General features: G+C 39.5%; 1 protein-coding gene across 1 annotated transcript in view; it reads right to left on the reverse strand.

Moving 5' to 3' along the window:
- Positions 1–10679: 10679 nt before the first annotated feature.
- LOC145765104 (regulator of G-protein signaling 12-like) overlaps positions 10680–19352 on the reverse strand; it is a 37210-nt gene continuing 28537 nt past the window's right edge. Inside the window, exons 16-24 of the mRNA XM_082576856.1 lie at positions 19017–19134; positions 18219–18404; positions 17936–17981; positions 15472–15539; positions 14059–14359; positions 13731–13897; positions 13279–13375; positions 12871–12978; positions 10680–12610 (exon numbers count right to left, since the gene is read on the reverse strand). Of these exons, the coding sequence (XP_082432982.1) occupies positions 12033–12610; positions 12871–12978; positions 13279–13375; positions 13731–13897; positions 14059–14359; positions 15472–15539; positions 17936–17981; positions 18219–18404; positions 19017–19134 (1669 nt within the window). The 3' untranslated portion in view covers positions 10680–12032. The remainder of the gene's footprint in view (positions 12611–12870; positions 12979–13278; positions 13376–13730; positions 13898–14058; positions 14360–15471; positions 15540–17935; positions 17982–18218; positions 18405–19016; positions 19135–19352) is intronic.

Raw genomic sequence — 19352 nt, forward strand, 5'->3', positions numbered from 1 at the left:
TTTTTATCAAATTTTGACTTTATTTTGACCTAACAAAATTGCTTTGTTTGTTGAGGCCACAGTTCTTCCTTGAATTGATACCAGTTACCCAAACATAATATTTTGTCAATTTCAGACCCAAACGTGTTCAATAAAAGGGGCTTGTTCAATAAAAGTTTGCCTTGATTTCGATGCTTGTTGTCGCTCCAATCCTGCTTGATGGCGTTTACTTTTCCAGTGGCTTTCAACAAAACACTTTTGATCGCACTTCACCATAAACTCGCAAAAATTGCACCTTAAATCACCCCCGGGAGTTGCATTAAATTCATCAGGAAAATCTCGACAAATCTGTCTAACGTTTGCTGAAGACGATTTAGCTTGCTTAGGCATTTTTGTATTACAGAATGTCAGTAGGCTATTTCTAAAATTCAAACTGTTGATCTTCGAAAAGACTACGTTTGTGAAGAGGAAGTGTTTTATAAGAATAATTAAATACGCAACAATGAATAAACAATGGACAATTTGCGATAAAAGTTATTGCTGATCCAAGTGGGCATTGTGACATATTTCCTGCTTTTATGGGTTAATATGGTTTAATCATATCTATGGTTTAATTGTGTCGCAGTTCCTGATTTACAATCAGGGTTGCCATCGACATGGAGCCAAAAATAAGGACAACCGAAAAATTAGATTAGCATTTAAAAAACGTTATTGGACATACTTTGTATTTATACGAGCCGTATCATATTCATATCACATTCCATACTTTTTGCCAGAAACAATCTGCTCCAGCAACTCCTTGTTATTAGAAATTGCTTTATGGATCTCACGGCAGTTCAGGTGTAGGTTTATCTTTACTTGTAGCTGGGATTTGACTGTCATTTCACTAAGTCTGTTCCTTTCCTTGGTCCACTGCGTCGAAACAAGAGAGCATACTCTTTCCACAAACGCATTGCTGACCGGAAGGGAGAAAATGATGCTAACCAACATGTAGAGCAGCGGAAAAGAGTTGTATTCGGTAAAGATCTTCATCCACTTGTCCTCAGGTTCATCCTTGCTGAACACATCATCTGAAATCTTCTTGAGCAGAGCGTTAACAGACGAGACCTCATCGAACAGCTCATCTTTCATTGCTATTAGTGGATCAACTTACTTTGCCAACCCCTTGACTTCCTCGTACTCGATTGCTTGATCTTTCAGCAGGGTCCAGTTGACGTGCGTTGGATGCTTCTCAAATCGATACCACTTGTTGATATATACTAAGGTAATGGTGTAGACCTTCTGGAAGCTCGCTTTGAGAACCTTAGCATGCTCTTCATCGATTGTTCTTAGTAGTTCGTCTGTTGTTGCTCCGAAAAACCCTGAACACCGGCGTTGCAATATTTTGATCTTGCAAGATTCAATTATCTCTGTCAATCTTGGAAACAATGCAATTGACTTTGCAGGAGTAACAGTGGTTTATTGAAGAGCAAGAGAGCGCTGTGGAGGAATGACACGATGATCAGTGACTCTTCTGATTTAAAGAAATCCTCCAATATTCTTGGTGGATGTTTTAGCAAAAGAAAATGCACTTTGAGTGGTTCCCAGAGATCGATCATTCGCTCGAGTACAGCATCAAGTGTGGTCTATCGAGTCGGCGTGTGTGCTGGCAGAGTCGAGTAGTTGCTATCAATCTCCTCACAGAAATGCTTGAGCCTCATCGTTCTACCAGTTTGGCTTTTGAAGTGGCTACCAATCTTCAGTACGATTGTTTCTATGTCAAGTGTGAGGCACTCTGATCCCTTCTCTGCTGCATTATGCAAAATATGAGCAGGGCAGCCGACTGGGATCAGATGCAATGTTTGCTCTTTGAGACGAGAGAAGACGTTGTTTTTTCCACTATGCTGTGATCCTCCAAAATTCACTGGTGCATTATCGGCACAAAAGGATGACAGCTGTTTCATGTCTAGACCATTCTCTTGAATAGAGGAGAGAATAAAGTTCGTGATCTGTGCCGAGGTCTAGCCTGGTATCGATCGCAGGTCAAGAAGACGCACCCGCAGTTCAACTATGGCGTTGAAGAATTCTGGTGACTAGACGGAACTAATTAGACTAATTTGAGAATAATATGCAACACCAGATACCAGAGGAAAACGATCGAAGTTCTGTAATTGTTGAAAATAAGTCAAAATAAGGACACAAGTCGAAAATAAGGACATTTCTTAGAAATAAGGACATGTAATTTTTCTAAGACCTGATCCTTCAAAATAAGGACAAATCTTAGAAATAAGGACGGTATGGCAACTCTGTTTACAATGCTTCTACTACGAGGATTTTGACATAAATTACTCTCAAGTCTCAAGAAACATAAAAAGTGTGTCAAAAGCCATAATTTGACAAATTTTGACTTTATTGAAAACTTTGACTTTATTGTCAATTTTGACTTTATTTTGATTTATAAACATTTTAGAAACAGCTCCCTAGGTGCTGAAAACAACTTTATTCTTTGATTTGTAGACAGACAAAGTCCTAAAAAATTTTGAGATTATTGACTTTTGCGGGCCCTAGTTATCACGGTTCATCATGTTCAAACGCCTGTTATACATGTCAATGGATAGACCAAAATGTAACAAGAAACCTATGCCTAGCCTATTATGGATACTGGTACGTTAGCAAGTTTAAAAGTCCATTCAAATTCAACAGGTAAACCGAGTGGAAGGCGCTAGCGCACGCTACCAAACACGTAAAGTGGCGAACCGCATTCACGGCTGTGAGAACACCAGAGGATTTAGCACGATTAGAATGACGACAAGGAAGTATGCTTAGACGACTGCCAGTGTCAATAAGAAAAGTTAAATTCGTGTGAGGATCGTAGATCCGAGGTGTAGCGGCGGGATTCAAAGCGATGGTCCTCATTTTACTTGTCCTGCTGAAGTGGGGGCTTGACACGATTTTTTACTCCTTCCCGATAGTCCCAGCTGCAAGGAGAGACGCAGCGGCGAGCCCTAGAACCAAACTTACTGTGGAAGTTACAGAATGAAGGTCGGTCTCGGTGATCGTTATAAAAAGGCGTGCGAGCGGAGAAAGAGACTCCCTTACGCCAGGCGTCTCGAAGTTACCAGAAGTTTCGTTACCTGCTAGGGGTGAGGGCAAAGACTTCATCCTACGGTCAAGCGACCGCACGGACTCAGAGAGTGTTTATTTATTTATTTTATAATGCTTTGCACCGGCGGTAGTTACGGCCCTGCACCAGGTGTCGCGTGATGACTTCAAAACTTTCCGAACGTCGTGCAGACACCCTTACCACAAGGCCTCGCAGCCGTCATATAGCCTAAACTAAAGCCTTAAATGACCTTGTGTGTGTGATTCAAAGCCTCTACAAGAAACTACCAAAAAAAACTTTTAGAGGCTTTGTTAGGCGGAGGGTAGGCCTAAATATTTACAACTAAGCCAAATCAAGAAACATCACAGGATTTGCTGATAAGTAGGCTACGCTAAGTAGGCTACGCTACGGATGGCATTCTAATCTGGATCACTCACATGCGCAACAATGCAAAAAATAAATTGAAAGTTAGTCTAAATATAACGTTTCTGACATAAATAGGGCAAAAAAGCTGCACTAGTAACCTAGCCTACATACGGTAATCAACAATATTGATTAACAGCATGCTCTAGATCTACTTCTCAAAATTGACCAGTAGGTTAGGCTACATACGGCGGAAAATTACAAAATTTCACAACGGAAATCACGGATGGCGCACCATTTGAAAAGAAAATAATCACACGAGTTACAGGAGGTGAGCAAGACGTGTGAAGGAAACCAATGATTACAAAAATGAAGAAATCACAGGCATGTAATTGTATGTTTGAGGAAGCAATCGTCCTTTCTGAATAAGCAGTTGGACAATCAAAAGCGGTTCATCTATCCAAAGCCGTAGCCAACCCGATAGGACCTAAATATTTTTGGTGGGCGAAATATAAATTGCCCTCAGCTTGATGATTTCATTAAATTGCAAATTGCCCATATAGAGACTATATCGAACCAGCTACTTGCTAAGCTTAATAACATAAAGTAGGCTACATGGCAGTAGTTCTTAACCCTTTTGTCTTGGCGGATCCCTTTTAGTGCCTTCGAAGCGGTCGAGGACCCCTAAAAAATTGTATTTAAATTTTGGTAGCCTATATCGCGTCTCCAAGTAAACCGCGTCTCCTCAAAATCTCTTCCAAAATTCTTTTTTTTCATTTGCAATCAATATTTCGTTGTTACCACAGCCATGGCAAAACTGTGAGTGCTGATATGCTAATGTTAGTCAGCAACCTTTCTAAACTAAGCATTGATCAACAATCTGCTGCCGCAAAAGAATTAAGTTAAACAATCAGACATACTGTACATCAGGGGTTCCCAACCTTTTTTACACTTTCTTACCCCTTTGAAAAATCAATGGCCCCTCCTATTCTTTACATAGAAATCTTACATTATTCTTTTTGAAACAACCGGAAATTAAAGACCATTTCAGATTTGGGCAAAATGTAGCCTACTATAGTGTTTTTATTAAATTTTAATATATTTCTTTTGTTGTATAGCCTAGTGTTGGAGTGAACTTAGAGATGATAAATTAAAAAAATTATTAATTTTCAAATTTTTCCATGCCCCCCTTGAAAAAGGCTCATGTCCCACTAGGGGGCCATGGCCCCCAGATTGGAAACCCCTGTTGTACATAAAAAATTAACTCTTTCATATAATTTTTTTTAGTTAGCTATTAAAAAACCGAACCTTTTTGCGATGTCCTATTGGAATTTCGAATGGTATGGATTGGAATGAATTGGATGTGCGATTGGAATTTCAAACAACGCATCATTGCAGTTTGAGAATCGATTCTTCTATCAGTCTTCTGAATTTGGTTGATACACCACCGACACATTCTTGTGCGACAGAGTTCTATAATGAAAGGTCCCACTTGCTACACTGAGTGTTAAGCTGGGGACGCACAAGCAGGTGGTCCGCTGTTTGGGGCTTGATGCCACATCTACATGTAACTTGGCCCGTGTTGTAGCCCCACTAACACTGCAGATTTAGTACGGTCAACACTGGTTCATAGTCGAATCAAGGTTTTCCACTTTGTCCAGGGTGCGTTTGCTTCTGAGGGAAAGGACTTTGCTGGTGGAATCTTCATTTCCGCGTGTGATGGGGCATTTTCGAATTGTTGCTTCCATTGCATAAGCCTTGTTTCTTTTTTTGTTGAGATTAGTGGCTGAATGTATGTCAGGTAGCTTTTTTTTATTTTACCCGGGTCTGGGCAGTAGTTTGTCCAAAGAGAATTTGCTGTATCGCTGTAAAACACAAATAAAACACAATTAAGTTTTAAATGTCGTAATTTATCAATCATACAGCAAACTTCGAAACTTTCAAGGAACCTCCTGAAAACGTTTCGGGGGGCTCATTGGGGGTCCACAAAACCCCGGTTGGGAACCACTGGTATATAACCTACTGCAGACATGGCACATGTGCCCTTCGCACTTGACATTAACCTTTCCGCAATATATCTATAAGGACCTTTGCACTATGCCTAATTTCTGGAGCAACAACATAATTCTGGTCCATCAAATAAACTATTTTCACCATGTTACTTTAAAAAAAGTGAGTAGTATTGTGGTCTTTCGTTAGTTAAAAGTAACATTTTTGCCTACAGGGTACAAATGTCTGATTTGATTGCTTGCATAGCGTTCCAATCAAATCAGCACCTTTGTACTCTTTACCTGAATTACATTCTTGCGTTGTTTTCTCACTATAGATTGTGTGGCGTTTAACACCACTTTAGGGGAGTCTACTGTAGTGCAATCGACTACAATATTTCACTTCCACTTATTTTGCTTTATTCTGTCTTTTATTAAATACAATTCTATAGTAGGAATACTACAAGTAGTAGAGATGATATTCAATTTTGCTCGTTTATCAATGTTCCTGTTTATAAAGGAGTAAATGTAAACTTTCAATTTTTTAAAAAGAGGATGAGGACCTTTCAGCTGAACATGAAGTAGCAGGAATTGTTTCCATTGATTATTTCATCATTCGTCCACTAGGCTATTTGGCGAAATGTGTTAAATTTTGTGTCATTGCTGAAAAATGTGCTGTTGGTGTTTTGTATTAAGTTCTTAAACTTAGAACTCCACTCCCTTTATGATCATTTGCGTTGATTGTGGGAAAAGTAACCTTCTCAGTTTAGTGGCCCTAGGCAGGGCCTCCGAGTGAAATCAGGACTGGTCGGAAAACAATATGAAAAATGGGTCCAAAAAATACAATTTTCAGCAAAAAATTTGTATCATGCGTTGCATTATACGCTTTAAGCTAAACTTGGCTTACTTTCTGCGTGAAATTGAATTCCTTTTAGTTTCGCATAACCTACCTGCAGAGGCTCTTGACGCAGAGCCGGTTACCGAGATTGACAGACTGAAGTTTTCCGATTATTGAAGTGTTGTTGCTGGGGAATTATTCCATTCACTAGGTGCCGCTGAATGGAGAGCAGTCCTGAAATGCGTTGCTCAAGCGCAGTGCTGTGTTAAGACCTTTGTAGGCCCCGGGGCCAGAATAATTTTGGGCCCTCTATCGTCAAGCAAACCTATAATATTGTGTATATTTTCACTGCACCGATATGGAAATGTGGTTCACTTCAATAAACTTTCTCACCAGTTTAGAAAACAACACAAGTGTAAGTAAGCGCAAACACAGGTCTATCATTTCTTAGCTAGGCTAAGCCTTTGCTCGAAATGAAAGCCAAAACTTTGTTATTAGAAAATTAACAACTTCTAATAAAAAAAAATACTGGCAATGGAGTATGGTCACGACGCGGTAATACCACCGTACCGCGCAAAATTTTGACTGTTTGAACTTTAGCGCGCAGATAAAATTTGAAGATAAATCCAAAACTAGAAATTATTAATTTCCATTCAGATTTGGTCATCTGGTAACATTAGTCATTATTGTTTTTCACCATTTTTATGTTTTATCTGGCAACATTACTTGTTCTTTCAACCAAGGTAAAAACATTGTAGTTGTAAACAAAAGCAGTGTAAAGCGTATTGAGGATCAGCTGTTCAATTATTTTTATTCAACATTATTTCACATTCCAAGGCAAAGCTTTCATAATTTTATGCAGGCATTAAAGTTAATTAAAGTTTTTAGGGTATGGTAGCCTAGGTTAGTGGCAAGAATAAACAAGTCACCTGTGATAAGAATGATATTTGTTTTGGATCTAAGCAATTTCAGTACCGTACAACATGTGATATGCCAGGTCTATATAAGGTATTTGAAGATAAGAGCCATTTCATGTGCATATATTCAGAAAAAAGTAAATACAGAAGAACGTTTCTGCTAAAAGTACCCAGCTTTCAATAAAAGCCAGCTCAGATGAGCTTTTAAAGGTGGATAATAAGTGCTGTAAGTTACTCAATTGCCTACATAAACCCTAAAATTTTTTCCAAAATTTGCTTTTGTTTAATAGATTCCCTTGCATTTGTTGTGCACTTGCGCAAGTGCACTCTTATTTTTTGTGGTGTAGGGGCAGTGTGACATTTTGAGATGTTTTGCGTTGCAGTGTACGGGAAGACATGTGCATTGTGTAGTGCGGCAGCGGACAGGTTTTTCCTGCTCGCGACATCACCAGTTAAAGATATTTATAATTGTGGTATTGTAAATGATCAGAAATGCTATTTTACTTACATCTAACATTTTATTAAAACAAAACACTTTTATTGATGAAAATAAATTGAATGTATACAGTGGCGTACGCAGGATTTTATCAAGGGGGGGGGGGGGGCCATTGAGAGTAGCGTAGCCAGGAATTTTGAAAGGGGGGGTTTTGACGACCGGCGAGCGAAGCCCGACGGCGCTTTCGCTCAAGACGACACCCAGCGGCGGGGGGTCTGGGGGCCCTCCCCCAGAAAATTTTGAAAAATTACTTTGAATTTGGTGCATTTTGAGAGCATTTTCAACAAAAATGTGGGTATGAATATTCCTGTAAAATGGTGCTGTCAGGTGGCATAGCAAAAGGATAAGATCATGTTTTCTTCGGCATTTTTCGGAAATAAAGCTAAGTCTCTATGTTTTCTTGTTGTTAATTCCTGGCTGAGATGTTTGAATGTTTGGTATTGGCAAAGCTCGCTCTTTTAATGCAGTTTTGTTTAAAATTAGGCTAGTTTTTTTTAGACTGAAAGCATCATTCCCAAGCATAAAGAGACTGAAAGCATCATTCTCAATATCGTGACGTCACACGCGTGCCAAGTGGGGTTGTATCCCCCCCCCCATGACTACGCCACTGGCCATTGATATCCCAGACGTCTTCATGATATCCCAGTATGGTTTTAGTTTAGACTATATCCATTTTTCTCTCACTGATCACTGCAATAGGTTTACAGAACACTATGCTACATTGGCATACCTGGGGTGGGGTAGGTGGATTGGGCCATGTATTTCGTATTGGCTTAGTCTATAAAACAACATTGTTACAGTAATTGCTTTGACAGAGCAATGCAAAACATATTAAATGCCTTAATCTACGTCGTTAACTACTAAAACATTTTTAAGGGGGGGGGGGGGGGCATGGCCCCCCCCCTGCGTACGCCACTGAATGTATATATGAATTCACAAAGGGCCCAACTCCATTTTTTTTCATTTCACTTTATGTGCTTTCCGATTTTTTTCAACGAAAAGAAATTGAATATGTGAAATCAAAAAAGGCCCTCCAGTTTTTTTCTTTTCATTTCACTATTTGTGCTTTCTGATTTCTTTCAATGTCTTCTAAATGATACTTTAAAAAAACAGCCAAATTTTTCAAACATATCGGTAAACACATAAAAAACACCTCAATATTTCTCTCTCACTCTCAATATTCCATTGACTTTGAAATGGGCCCAACTACAGCAGTTGCACTTCAACTTCTCCATAGTTTCTGCACAGAATCTTCACCGAGTAAACTTTTTAGGTATGATGCTTCTTACCAGTATATTTAAGCATATAATCATTATCAAATTTTCACCACAAAAGTAAATGACCAAAATAATTAAAACAGTTTTTACAAAATCACTTGGTGGCAATTGGGCCCTTCTTGAATTCGCATATTCAATTGCATCCCACCTGTTATATGTTAAATACATTTCTGCAGATCATGTTACTAACGTTATCGCATTTTAACTTTGTTTTTAGATAGTAATGGTGTTTTTAGTGATGTTTCAGTGTAGTAAGGGCCCACATTTGAGAAGTTTTAGTATAATAAGGGCCTAAATTATCTTTTTAATGGACAAGTACACGCAGTGAACTTTAGCAACTCAAAAAACACTTTACTGAAACGCGAAAATCTATTATTTGTGGGCCCGGGGGCCGGGCCCCCTTGACACAGCACTGCTCAAGCGCACACCCCGGAAGTCGAACCAGCGCCGCGTGATCTTGAGCCGGGCGCGTAAGTAAACACTGAGCTAACGGGCGGGCGTTAGCTACTAAGCAATGCCATCCATAAGGAGAAAATAGGCAGAAAGGGTTTCACCTTTTCAGACATGTTGGATCAATATGCCCAGCCAACGCAACTTTTGAAGTGAAGATTCAGTTGGCCATACAAAAGTAGTAGGCTAGCAAAAGTAGCACTACCGTAGTTTCTAAGTTAAAACAGGACTGTTCAGTGATAGAGAAATCAATAGGTTCAACAGTATCAGATTTTACATCTTAAAGCAGGACATAGTCTACCCATGGCCTACTAAAATACAAGAGTAGCACATTCTCTTATGCCTCGATCGACCTCAACACGAAAACGATTTGTTCTTGATAAAAAACAAATAAAATAGCATTTAAATGATCGAAAAATACTACAAAGTAAACATTTAACTCAAAACCAGGGCTTTGGAGCCGGAACAAGCAGCCCCGGAGCCGAGCATTTTCAACGGAGCTGGAGCTCTTCGTGAAATTCAAGTGGAGCTGGAGCTAGTTGTTTGAAAAATAGCTCCGGCTCCGATGTATTTCATAAGATGCTACTACTATTGCCTGAATTCACATAATTTAACAGCAAACCTTCACAAATTAAGAAATTATTCGCGTAATCAGATGTCGAATTAACGAATATGTTTTGAAACGCAGTTCCGCATGACGTTTTCATGAAAGTACCTTAAATTTCATAAAGTTGTGCCATTTTTAGCAACAGTTGACTGCAGGCAATTTTAAGCTTTAGAAATTAAATTGATATGTCGTCATTATTTCAATAAAAGCACTTTTCGGTGCCTGGAGCAGTAGTATCAATAAGCTCCGGAGCAGGAGCTAATTTATGATAAAAGAGAGCTCCGGAGCTGGGGCAACTTAACATTTATGCCTGCTCCAAATTCATTTTTAAGTTCATACATTTTTATTTTAATAGCAAAACTGGGCCTTCCTCAGAAGTGAAAAAAACACGAAAAACTGAGTTTTTCCTTTACAATGTTATGCTAGGGGGGAAAGTTGCCCAACTCCCCCTCTCTCGGAGCCCCTGGCCCTAGGTACTGTGTTTCTGGAAAATTCCAGCAATCTGTCTGCCTCTGTTTCTGGAAAGCCTAGATTAAGTTCCCAATCATATCATGCACATGATCAAATTATGTAGCTACTAGTTGTGTTCGATCTTGGTTAGTCAGAAGTCCTCTCTCTGAGTGATGACTGTTAGAATGGCAACACTGACTAAAGTCAACCACAGACAAGTTCAAACACATGCTTGAAGTTCAAATACAGATCATCTCTATTCGATAATAATGCGTTAGAAGCGTCATAAATAAAAAAAAGATTATACAATTGGAAACACTGCGCGGAAACATGCTTCCCACGAAAATCATTGCAATTGAATAACAGACACTAAGAATACGACCATGGCAGAAAAAACACCTGTAAATAAACGTTGTCTAAAGGTTGATAAATATGCACGTAACGCAATGCCTTATTTTTGTGTGGTGAACTGATACTAAGTTGATCGTTTGAACTACAGAAGGTATTTGGGCTGAATACGACCTACTGTATGGTGATGGGACCAATCAGACAACATTTCGTTGTAAACACTTCACAGTGGATTGACCCAGCCGAGAAAAGTTGCTTTTTTACAAGGTTTCAACACCAAACGTGAAAATGATGTAAAAACGGCAATTTTTGCGGGCTAGGAATAAGACGACACCAATCGCTGTGAATATAAATAGCGTTGCAACAATAGTTGCGCGTCAAATTTTCCAGTAATGCGTCATCAAATATTGACCAATAAACGCTCTCGCCACAATATGACGTCAGAACGCAAAAGAAAAGTAACAAGAGAAAACTTCATTTCGACTTTGCTGGATCAAGCAAATCATCGAAACAAGAACGCATCAACGAGTCGAAGCAACGTCATCGCTGCGTCACAAAAGCGTGGCAGTGAAGCGAAGCGTGAAAAGTTTTAAAAACTATCAAAAATGCAACGATTTGTGCAATATTCGGAAGTTAATACGGGCGTGCATTGTCTCAATTTTGGGAAAAATTGTGGATTAGAAGTTTGGTTATGCTGTTACACTTGATAATTAGCATTCATCAAAAGGCGTTGCTCTCCATTTCATAATACCACCACCCCAAGAGTAAACTTACAAGACAGAGTAAAAAGACATGCTTAGACGAAATACAAAAAAAAATCTGTTAAGCAGACACTGTGAAAGGTAGATTACGGCAATAATGAATTAACCGTTTTCAATATGGCGGAGGTCACGTGTGCAAATCATAACATCGACTAATTCATCTTCTTCCAGTGGGGCAACGATCAAGACAAGTTGTTTCAGACATAGACGACAGTGAAAATTTTGCAACTCTGACGTTTTGGACAAAACAACACAACTTTTCATCGTTTCTCAACTGGGCGTTTAACATCAACTGGCATATGGAACACAGTCAGTTATCTGAACAGTGACGAACACAGCGCGTTGGAAAGTGAAGAAATCTGTCAATGCAAAAAAAACATGGAACAACAGCTGCAAACAAGCAATAAATGACGTCACTTCCGCTTCTCTGCCGTCACCAACGTCAGAAATGACAAAAGTCGCGTTGAATAACAAGGTCATTCTTTGTGAGAAATGTTTTTTGCAGATAAAGGTGTCGGGGGAGGGTAGTCAGCGAGGGGAGGGGAACGCGTATCTCCACTGCTCCACTGGTGGCGGGGTGGGGTTGGGAGGGGTTGAAGAGTCACGTTAGGGTCAAACTGATGATCTAGCACGCCTGGGTCTTCGACTATAGTCTCATCGTTTGTATCATCCGACGTCTCAATGTCTGAGGGCCGAGGAGCGATGGGAGGTTTGAAGGAGGTCATCGCTTTGTGTTGTGCGTTCAACTCCACGTAACATTTCTTATCTTTCTCATTTCGCCCACTGGCGGACAGTCGAGATAATCGATAGTGGCCACTGGAGACGTCGTTAACCACCGGTGAGACGGCGTAGGGAGCAATCTTTTCCACTACAGGTTCAACGCTGGTTGGCGTCAACGCGCGTTTTGTTGCGTCACAGGCGACGTTGTTGTTGGAGTTGTCGTTGATTGGTTTGAGCTTGAGGAAGTCGGGAAGTTCGAGGTCAGCCTCCGAGATGAGGCCTCGTTGGTCGTTTAGCTTGCTGCTTTGGAGAGACGTCATCAAGTCGAGCATGGCTGGAAAGAAAACGTTCCCACAATCACGACACGATTACAATGTGCATTCAACATCTGACCATATTGGAACAACCAGAAGTCTACTGAAAATAGCTGCAGTTTTGCATTATAATTTTAATCTAGGCTAGGTGATTGTAGTAGAGCACTACACCAGTGTTTGTTTTTCTATCATGAAGACATTATTTTGATATCAAGGCAGCGAGACATTGTGTTTTATGTTTATTGAAATCTATTTTGCAAAGCAATCAAATTTTAACCACCTTCAGTTTCTTTCTTTTCCGAAACTACTTCTCGGTTTCCGGATCGATTTTTTCGAGGCAGCGTTTGCTCCTTTTTCCGTTGTTTATTTTTATCCGTAACTCCTTCATCTGAACACAATCATATTGTCAAAAATATTATAAAGACAAGAGTATACTCAAAACGCTATAACAATATCTAAAAGCTAGCTGAGCAAAAATATTCAAAACACTGAAAAATATCTATCATCATATCGGAAAAACATTTTCGAGGCTTAATCGTGACACAGTCTTGTAGCCAATGAGTAAATTTGTTTATTTGACATTGATTCAACGTCTGCAAACGTTGGAAAAATATGGAGCCCGAGCAGTGTAAAGTTTCCATTGAAGTGAAAAGTCTTTTTGTTCAATAGCAAACAACATCGGACCAACCTTTCTTGGTCTCTCCAGGTTTGTCTTCAACGATGATCTTCAGCCCGTCTAATGTTGACACCGGTTGGTGCAGAACCACTTCCTTTTGATCCACCGACTGTGATGTCACAAAGAAAACTGTTATTCGCTAATTGCAGTTATTCAAAATAGTCATAAACTGAAATTGTTATTCATTGAGCTTTTCAAGATGAAAGCAGATGAGAGATAAATAAGTGATACAACTTTAGCAACAAGAAGGTCAAAGGTTTTGTAAAAACTTTTGTTGTTTTGCTCTGTAGTAAAAACGAAAAATTCTGACCGACACTGAAAACCTTTTATAAATTTTAAATCTAGCAACAATTGACTCACACAAACGTCAAGTTACTGTGGTAGCCTACTGGAGACAGAATATCTGTGACCGAAAACACAGCGTTGTACAATCTTATTAGTAGCAAACAAAAAATTTGACTTACCTCCCTAACCAGTACATGGTCCAATTTGAGGTGGTACTTGTTAAGTACCGGTCTCAATACCTCGGCTACAGTCTTGGTCGGCCGGGCCTTCACACCGACTGACCGCTTCACCGGGAGCATGTCCAGCCTGAACAGTGACCTCCTTTCTAGTACGATAGATTGCGACGCTGAAATGACGTAGTAAACAAAATTTAGAACGTGAAACACGTCATGGATCAGAAAAACATTTGTGACTCAACTAAAAATACGAGGAACAGAAAACACAAAGCTCCAATTAAATATACAGAATAGTTGAGAAAACAAATAGAGGTAGGGGGCAAAAACTCACCAAGCACTGAAACATCGAGATCTAGCGACAGCGGACGTTTATGTTTTCCTTCGCTAGATGGAGCAGCGTAGTCCTCTGCGAAGTAAACATCAAGCGCGGACAATCTAACGCCTCTGTTCTCGCACAAGTTCCCAAGCGCTTCGGCCACGGTGGCGTTTCCCCTTTTCGGGTACAAAACAGTCGACGAACTGTCCCACAAGGTCACGTGACACACGCGTGTGGGGTCGGGAAAGGACATGCTGTTGCCAGGCAACGAGGCGGTTCGTGAGACGGGGTATGCTGACTCAGATCCCGACGATTCCTAAATAAAGAAAAACCAACTGAAAACGTGACGTCTCACGATTACATCACAACATAACGTGAGATGCTGCAGATACAAAGCTGATGCAACAACAAATCTAACGTGCACATGGCAAGAAATGAACAACAACCCAGACAGCAAATCAGTCGATTTTTACATTGATTTAACGTCTGCAGACGTTGAATTGAACAACGGATTAAAATCGGCAAAATTACTTAAAATATTAATATTTTCCTTTAAGTTTTCCTTCCAAGCTCTCATCGTTGTTCCAATTTTCTTTTTAACAAAATGGTTTGATGTAATAATAATAATGATATGACGTCACTTTTGTTATTAATTTCAATTTAGTGACGTATTGATTCGAGGAATCTTGAGGCAAACGTTTGTTTATTTGTACGGCGATTGTAGGCCATGTTCCCACAGCTACGAGCGAGCAATTAACCTTCGAATGGCAATAAGTAAACACGGGATCAGGTTAATTACCAGGTTGAACCAACTGACTATAATCACGGGATTTGGATCTACTTATCAAATGCTGACGGAAGTGATACGTCATCAAGATGAGTTTGTTTCCTATGTAATATAGCGGGAAGACTCGGGAACGTTCATACTTTGAGTGTGGAAGCCTTTTCAACCTTGATCTTGACAGCTTCTCATACTTGTAAAGCATTTGAACCACACACGCAAGTGCGCCGGTGCGGTTATCATAAAAGACAGTGTAAAGTTTCCGTTTATAATTGGAGTGTCGTATCACAAGCTGCTACAATCAGTTGGCACACAGAATTGATAATAATTTTGTTTTCTCTCTCATATGGAGTTGAACTTTTCAATCTAAATCAGATTTGGATTTTAACACTTTATATTAGAACCACACCTATGCTTGGAAGAATGGAAGTCATTCATCAGACATGATCGTGAGAAATTGTCATTTGAACTTACCACTGACCGCATGAAGGCCAGCACAAACTAGAATGCAAAGGGTCCCCGACAAAGCACAGCCGGGAAGAACTGCGACAGACGGCTGAAAATGGCAAATTGTGAAGACTTTTTATTGACGCTGTTTTGTACCCAACTGGTGTAAAAAAAAACAAAAACTGATTATTATTACTAACCGCATTGCCGCTGGATCGCCTGCTCAACGAGTTGTGGCTCTTGAACTCTCGCTGGCTCTTTGGTCGGTCTGGAATGAATAGTTACAGTTGTAGATAATATGATTACAGACTATTTGAACAATCAAGCAATGATAAAGCAATATTGTTCATGTATGAAAACAACTATCAATTATGGTTTTCCGTAAATACGTGAGCCTTGCACGACGTGTGTTGATTAGCCAAACTTTAATCAGGTTAATGACAATAAATTGTTTGAAATCAATTGTACTACACAATTCTTGCAGAAGATTGCCTTTCTTTCATCAGACACGTACAAGAACAAGGAGCAACACAGAAACTAACATTTTGTCTTAAATTTAAAACATGATCTGACGAAAAGCATCAATTAAACGTTTATCATCGATCATGACCGTGTTTTCTTTCATGAGAGCGATCGGCTATTATTAGAACGAGGTTCATAATAATCATAAACAAAGCTATAACTTCACAGCGGGGACAGATTTTCGTTGAAGAAATTATTTTAAATTTAGATTAGGCTAATCGGCTTCTGGTCATTGAACTGAATTTTTAACCTCAATCAAGTTTAGCGCTGTATCATTGTCACCCCACGTTAATCTCACGTTAGATGATGCAAAATCGATGTGTAAATGACACAGAAGCCACAGCAAGCTACTTGATAAGTAGTCAAGGCAAGTAACTGCCAGTTGCGGCGAGAATAAGCAGTAGCGAGGTGAATTAAAAACAGACCAGGACAATGTTTTGGTCCCGGGTCGTGACAAACCACAACAGGGTATCATTGATGAAATTATAATTACAACAAACGGACCACGTATGCGCCCAGGCAGCCTCGGACAAGAAAAAGAGCAAGAATGGCTGGTATCGCAGATGCAATGGTGGCTAAAAACATCACAGGACACTGGAATTAGAGACTTACAAACGTCGGATATCTCTGGCTCTATTGCTGAATTCCCTCCACCAGTTTTTTGTTTACATGAATTTATGTAAAAATGGGTTTAACGTCTGCAGGTCTGCATTTAACCCTTGCAAACGTTAAATCCACGTAAAGATGGACTGATTATATAGCTGGGAAATGCTTTGATAACAGCAGAAGCCCAGATTGTTCTGATGAGTTCAAACAAGCAAAGTGCACTTGTTTTTTTTGTGCAGAAACAGCAATAATTATTGTTGTCCTGCTGTCTACATGCATTTAGAAGCATAGTGAGATGTAACTGCATTTTTTGCAACGTTCCCTTTTGTTATCATGGATTCCCTAATTCTATTTCAACAAATAAACCGCGGTGGTCTCTTCCGTCGGAAGGTGCTGTGTGCAGGAATGCACGCACAGCGAGTCCGGGCATGTTTGTGACGTCACAAGCGTGTCACAATGTGCGCGCATCAAAGCAAATGGAGGATGCGCTGAAGTGATTTCTGGTAAAAATTAACGCCAGGTTTTCCGACCTGTAATTAAGCATTGTGATTTGAATGGAGGCTATGCTAACATTATCGCTCTCCAGCTCGCTACGACGCGAAGGATTGCTCACTAATTGCCAGTGTGAGGTTGTTCTGGAGGTGACAAACAAGGCTTGGAGGCACTTTATTATTTATTGAAATTGCAAGCAATATTATCTTTCGCTGAAAGCGATTGGCGTACAAGTAATTAGAATTAGGAAACTTTAACAACGTGAGATTGCAACATATTTTCCAGTTTTCACACATGGGAGCAATGTATGATTTTAAACTTTTTTTGTGAAGTAGTTACTGCCTTTTCAAAAAAAAAAAAAAATCGCATCTTCTTAGCGTCACTGAAAACAAAAATAAATCTTGCGTCAGTCATAGCATTCCACAATGTTTAGAAACCGCCAAAATCTAAATGTGAAGTTAAACTCCAGTCGAAAAATGAATATTTTTTTTTGTTTTTTTGAAGTATTTCGTTTGTTGCATTGTTTACCAACATAACGCATGCTTTTGCAAATAATAACAACAACAACAACACGCAAACACTTAAAAAAGCTAAGAATGGCTGGTGTCGCTGTCACAAACTGGAATAGTGCTGAACATTGCGACTGTAATTTGTGGTTGAGTGTTTTACGAGAATTATAGCCGTGCCATCTCATAAGCAACCTAGAATTAAGAAACCGATTTGACACGAACTGCACTTGCTTTACCTAGAAGCAATTACGGTGATTTACAGTCGAACAATTATGTCAAATAACGCTATAATTGCCATATACTGCACCCACACTTGGCGAGGCCACAAAGGGTTAATAGAATAAACGGATATTTGATATTACACAAAAGCAACGAGTGTTGATGTTGCATTGGCGTACAGTCAGCTCGAGCACAAACCCTTTCTTGCAAAAGCGTTTTGCTTCTAAGAAAGGCCATTTTTTCTGAGTAATATTTTTAGCTGTTAGACAGAAATATTTGTACTTGACGATGGTTACTGCTGGAGACGAGAACTTACTTTTGAAACTGAAAATTCCCTTTTTTGACCCCTTTGCTTTTTTGCTCTGAAAACAAATCAAAAGAAGTTGAAGAAAAAAACACTTTTCTAAGAAAACATTGCAGTCTTGCCTCAAAAATATATTTTTTTAAAACTACATTGCTTGAAAAAAGAACAAAAAAACAACTATCGAAAACTGAGAGTTGAAAGTTCATGGCTTTCAGATTTATTTCCTGATTTATCAAATGTCCTTGAAGAGAAAGTTTGCCGCAGGCGTAAAATAGCTGTAAGGAAACTCTAATACCTTCCGATGCATTGATCCTGAATCGATGCTTCTCGAACCCCCTTTCAACGAATCAGGGTCAGGGTTGCTCCATTCGGGAGAGTCCAGGGGTAGGGGCCGCCCCTCCATTTCGCTGACCATACACTGGCGATAAAGAGGCGATTTGAGGAACCGGCTATAGCTGTCCAAACGCATTAAAGTGTAAACCTGCACAAATAGACGGGATGGTACAATGGTACATGTTGTCGCTGTATGACGGTGTTATTTGTTATTATGACCGGATCATAATTATTTATTGATGCCATTATCATTAGCATTCATTGATTGATGTTGTTATTGCTTTTCTCAGTTTTATGACTTCTTTATCTATGAAAGATGTAAGAAGGTACAAGGGTTGCGATACAAACTTCTTCCTGCATCAGATATCTCTATCACGTTGAACAAAAGCATCGGGAAGAACAACAAAGTCCTGGTTTAATTGGTGAACTGAGGAACAACAAAACCTTTCTCAAGAGGTCAAATTAATTCGATTGTATTAAAAATTTGAAAAATTTCTGCTCTCAACAAGATTTTATTTCGCTCAGTGTCACATTCGTGTTACCGCAACAACGAACTACGTCAAACTTTATGATCCAAGATGGATCAACTCCCCCAACAATTTCATGGAGGCTTTATGTAAACATGGCAAATCATAATAAGCAAAACAAACTGGAAAACAACTTCCTGCATAGGTATAAAGAAGAGGAAATTAAGGCATTTAAAGCAACTTCTACTATTGACACAAGACTGGTTTGTTCAGACAAGATTTTATTTACTCACCTGATGTTGCTGGGTTAAGAAAACACCCGGATGTGGTGGGGCTTGCAGGGCCTCCTCGGCTAACTGCTGGCCGTGGCTATCTATGTTCACAGACATTGAAGCTTCAGGGGCAAGAAATCTACATAAGGGAAATCAGGGTTAAGAATAGTACATCTAATCTTGTAATTGTTGACAATGGAAGAAACACATTTAATACGTCTAAGGTTGAATCAAAACGTTAATATATCGCTGATGTACATCGCGTATTAATAGCCAAAGGTATATAAAGCTGGCCACACACTGCAATTGTAAGATATTTTTTCACAATTTACACCACGGATTAACTACTTGTGGCAT

Source organism: Aplidium turbinatum, chromosome 2, assembly GCF_918807975.1.
Source record: "Aplidium turbinatum chromosome 2, kaAplTurb1.1, whole genome shotgun sequence".
NCBI classification, from domain to species: Eukaryota; Metazoa; Chordata; class Ascidiacea; order Aplousobranchia; family Polyclinidae; genus Aplidium; species Aplidium turbinatum.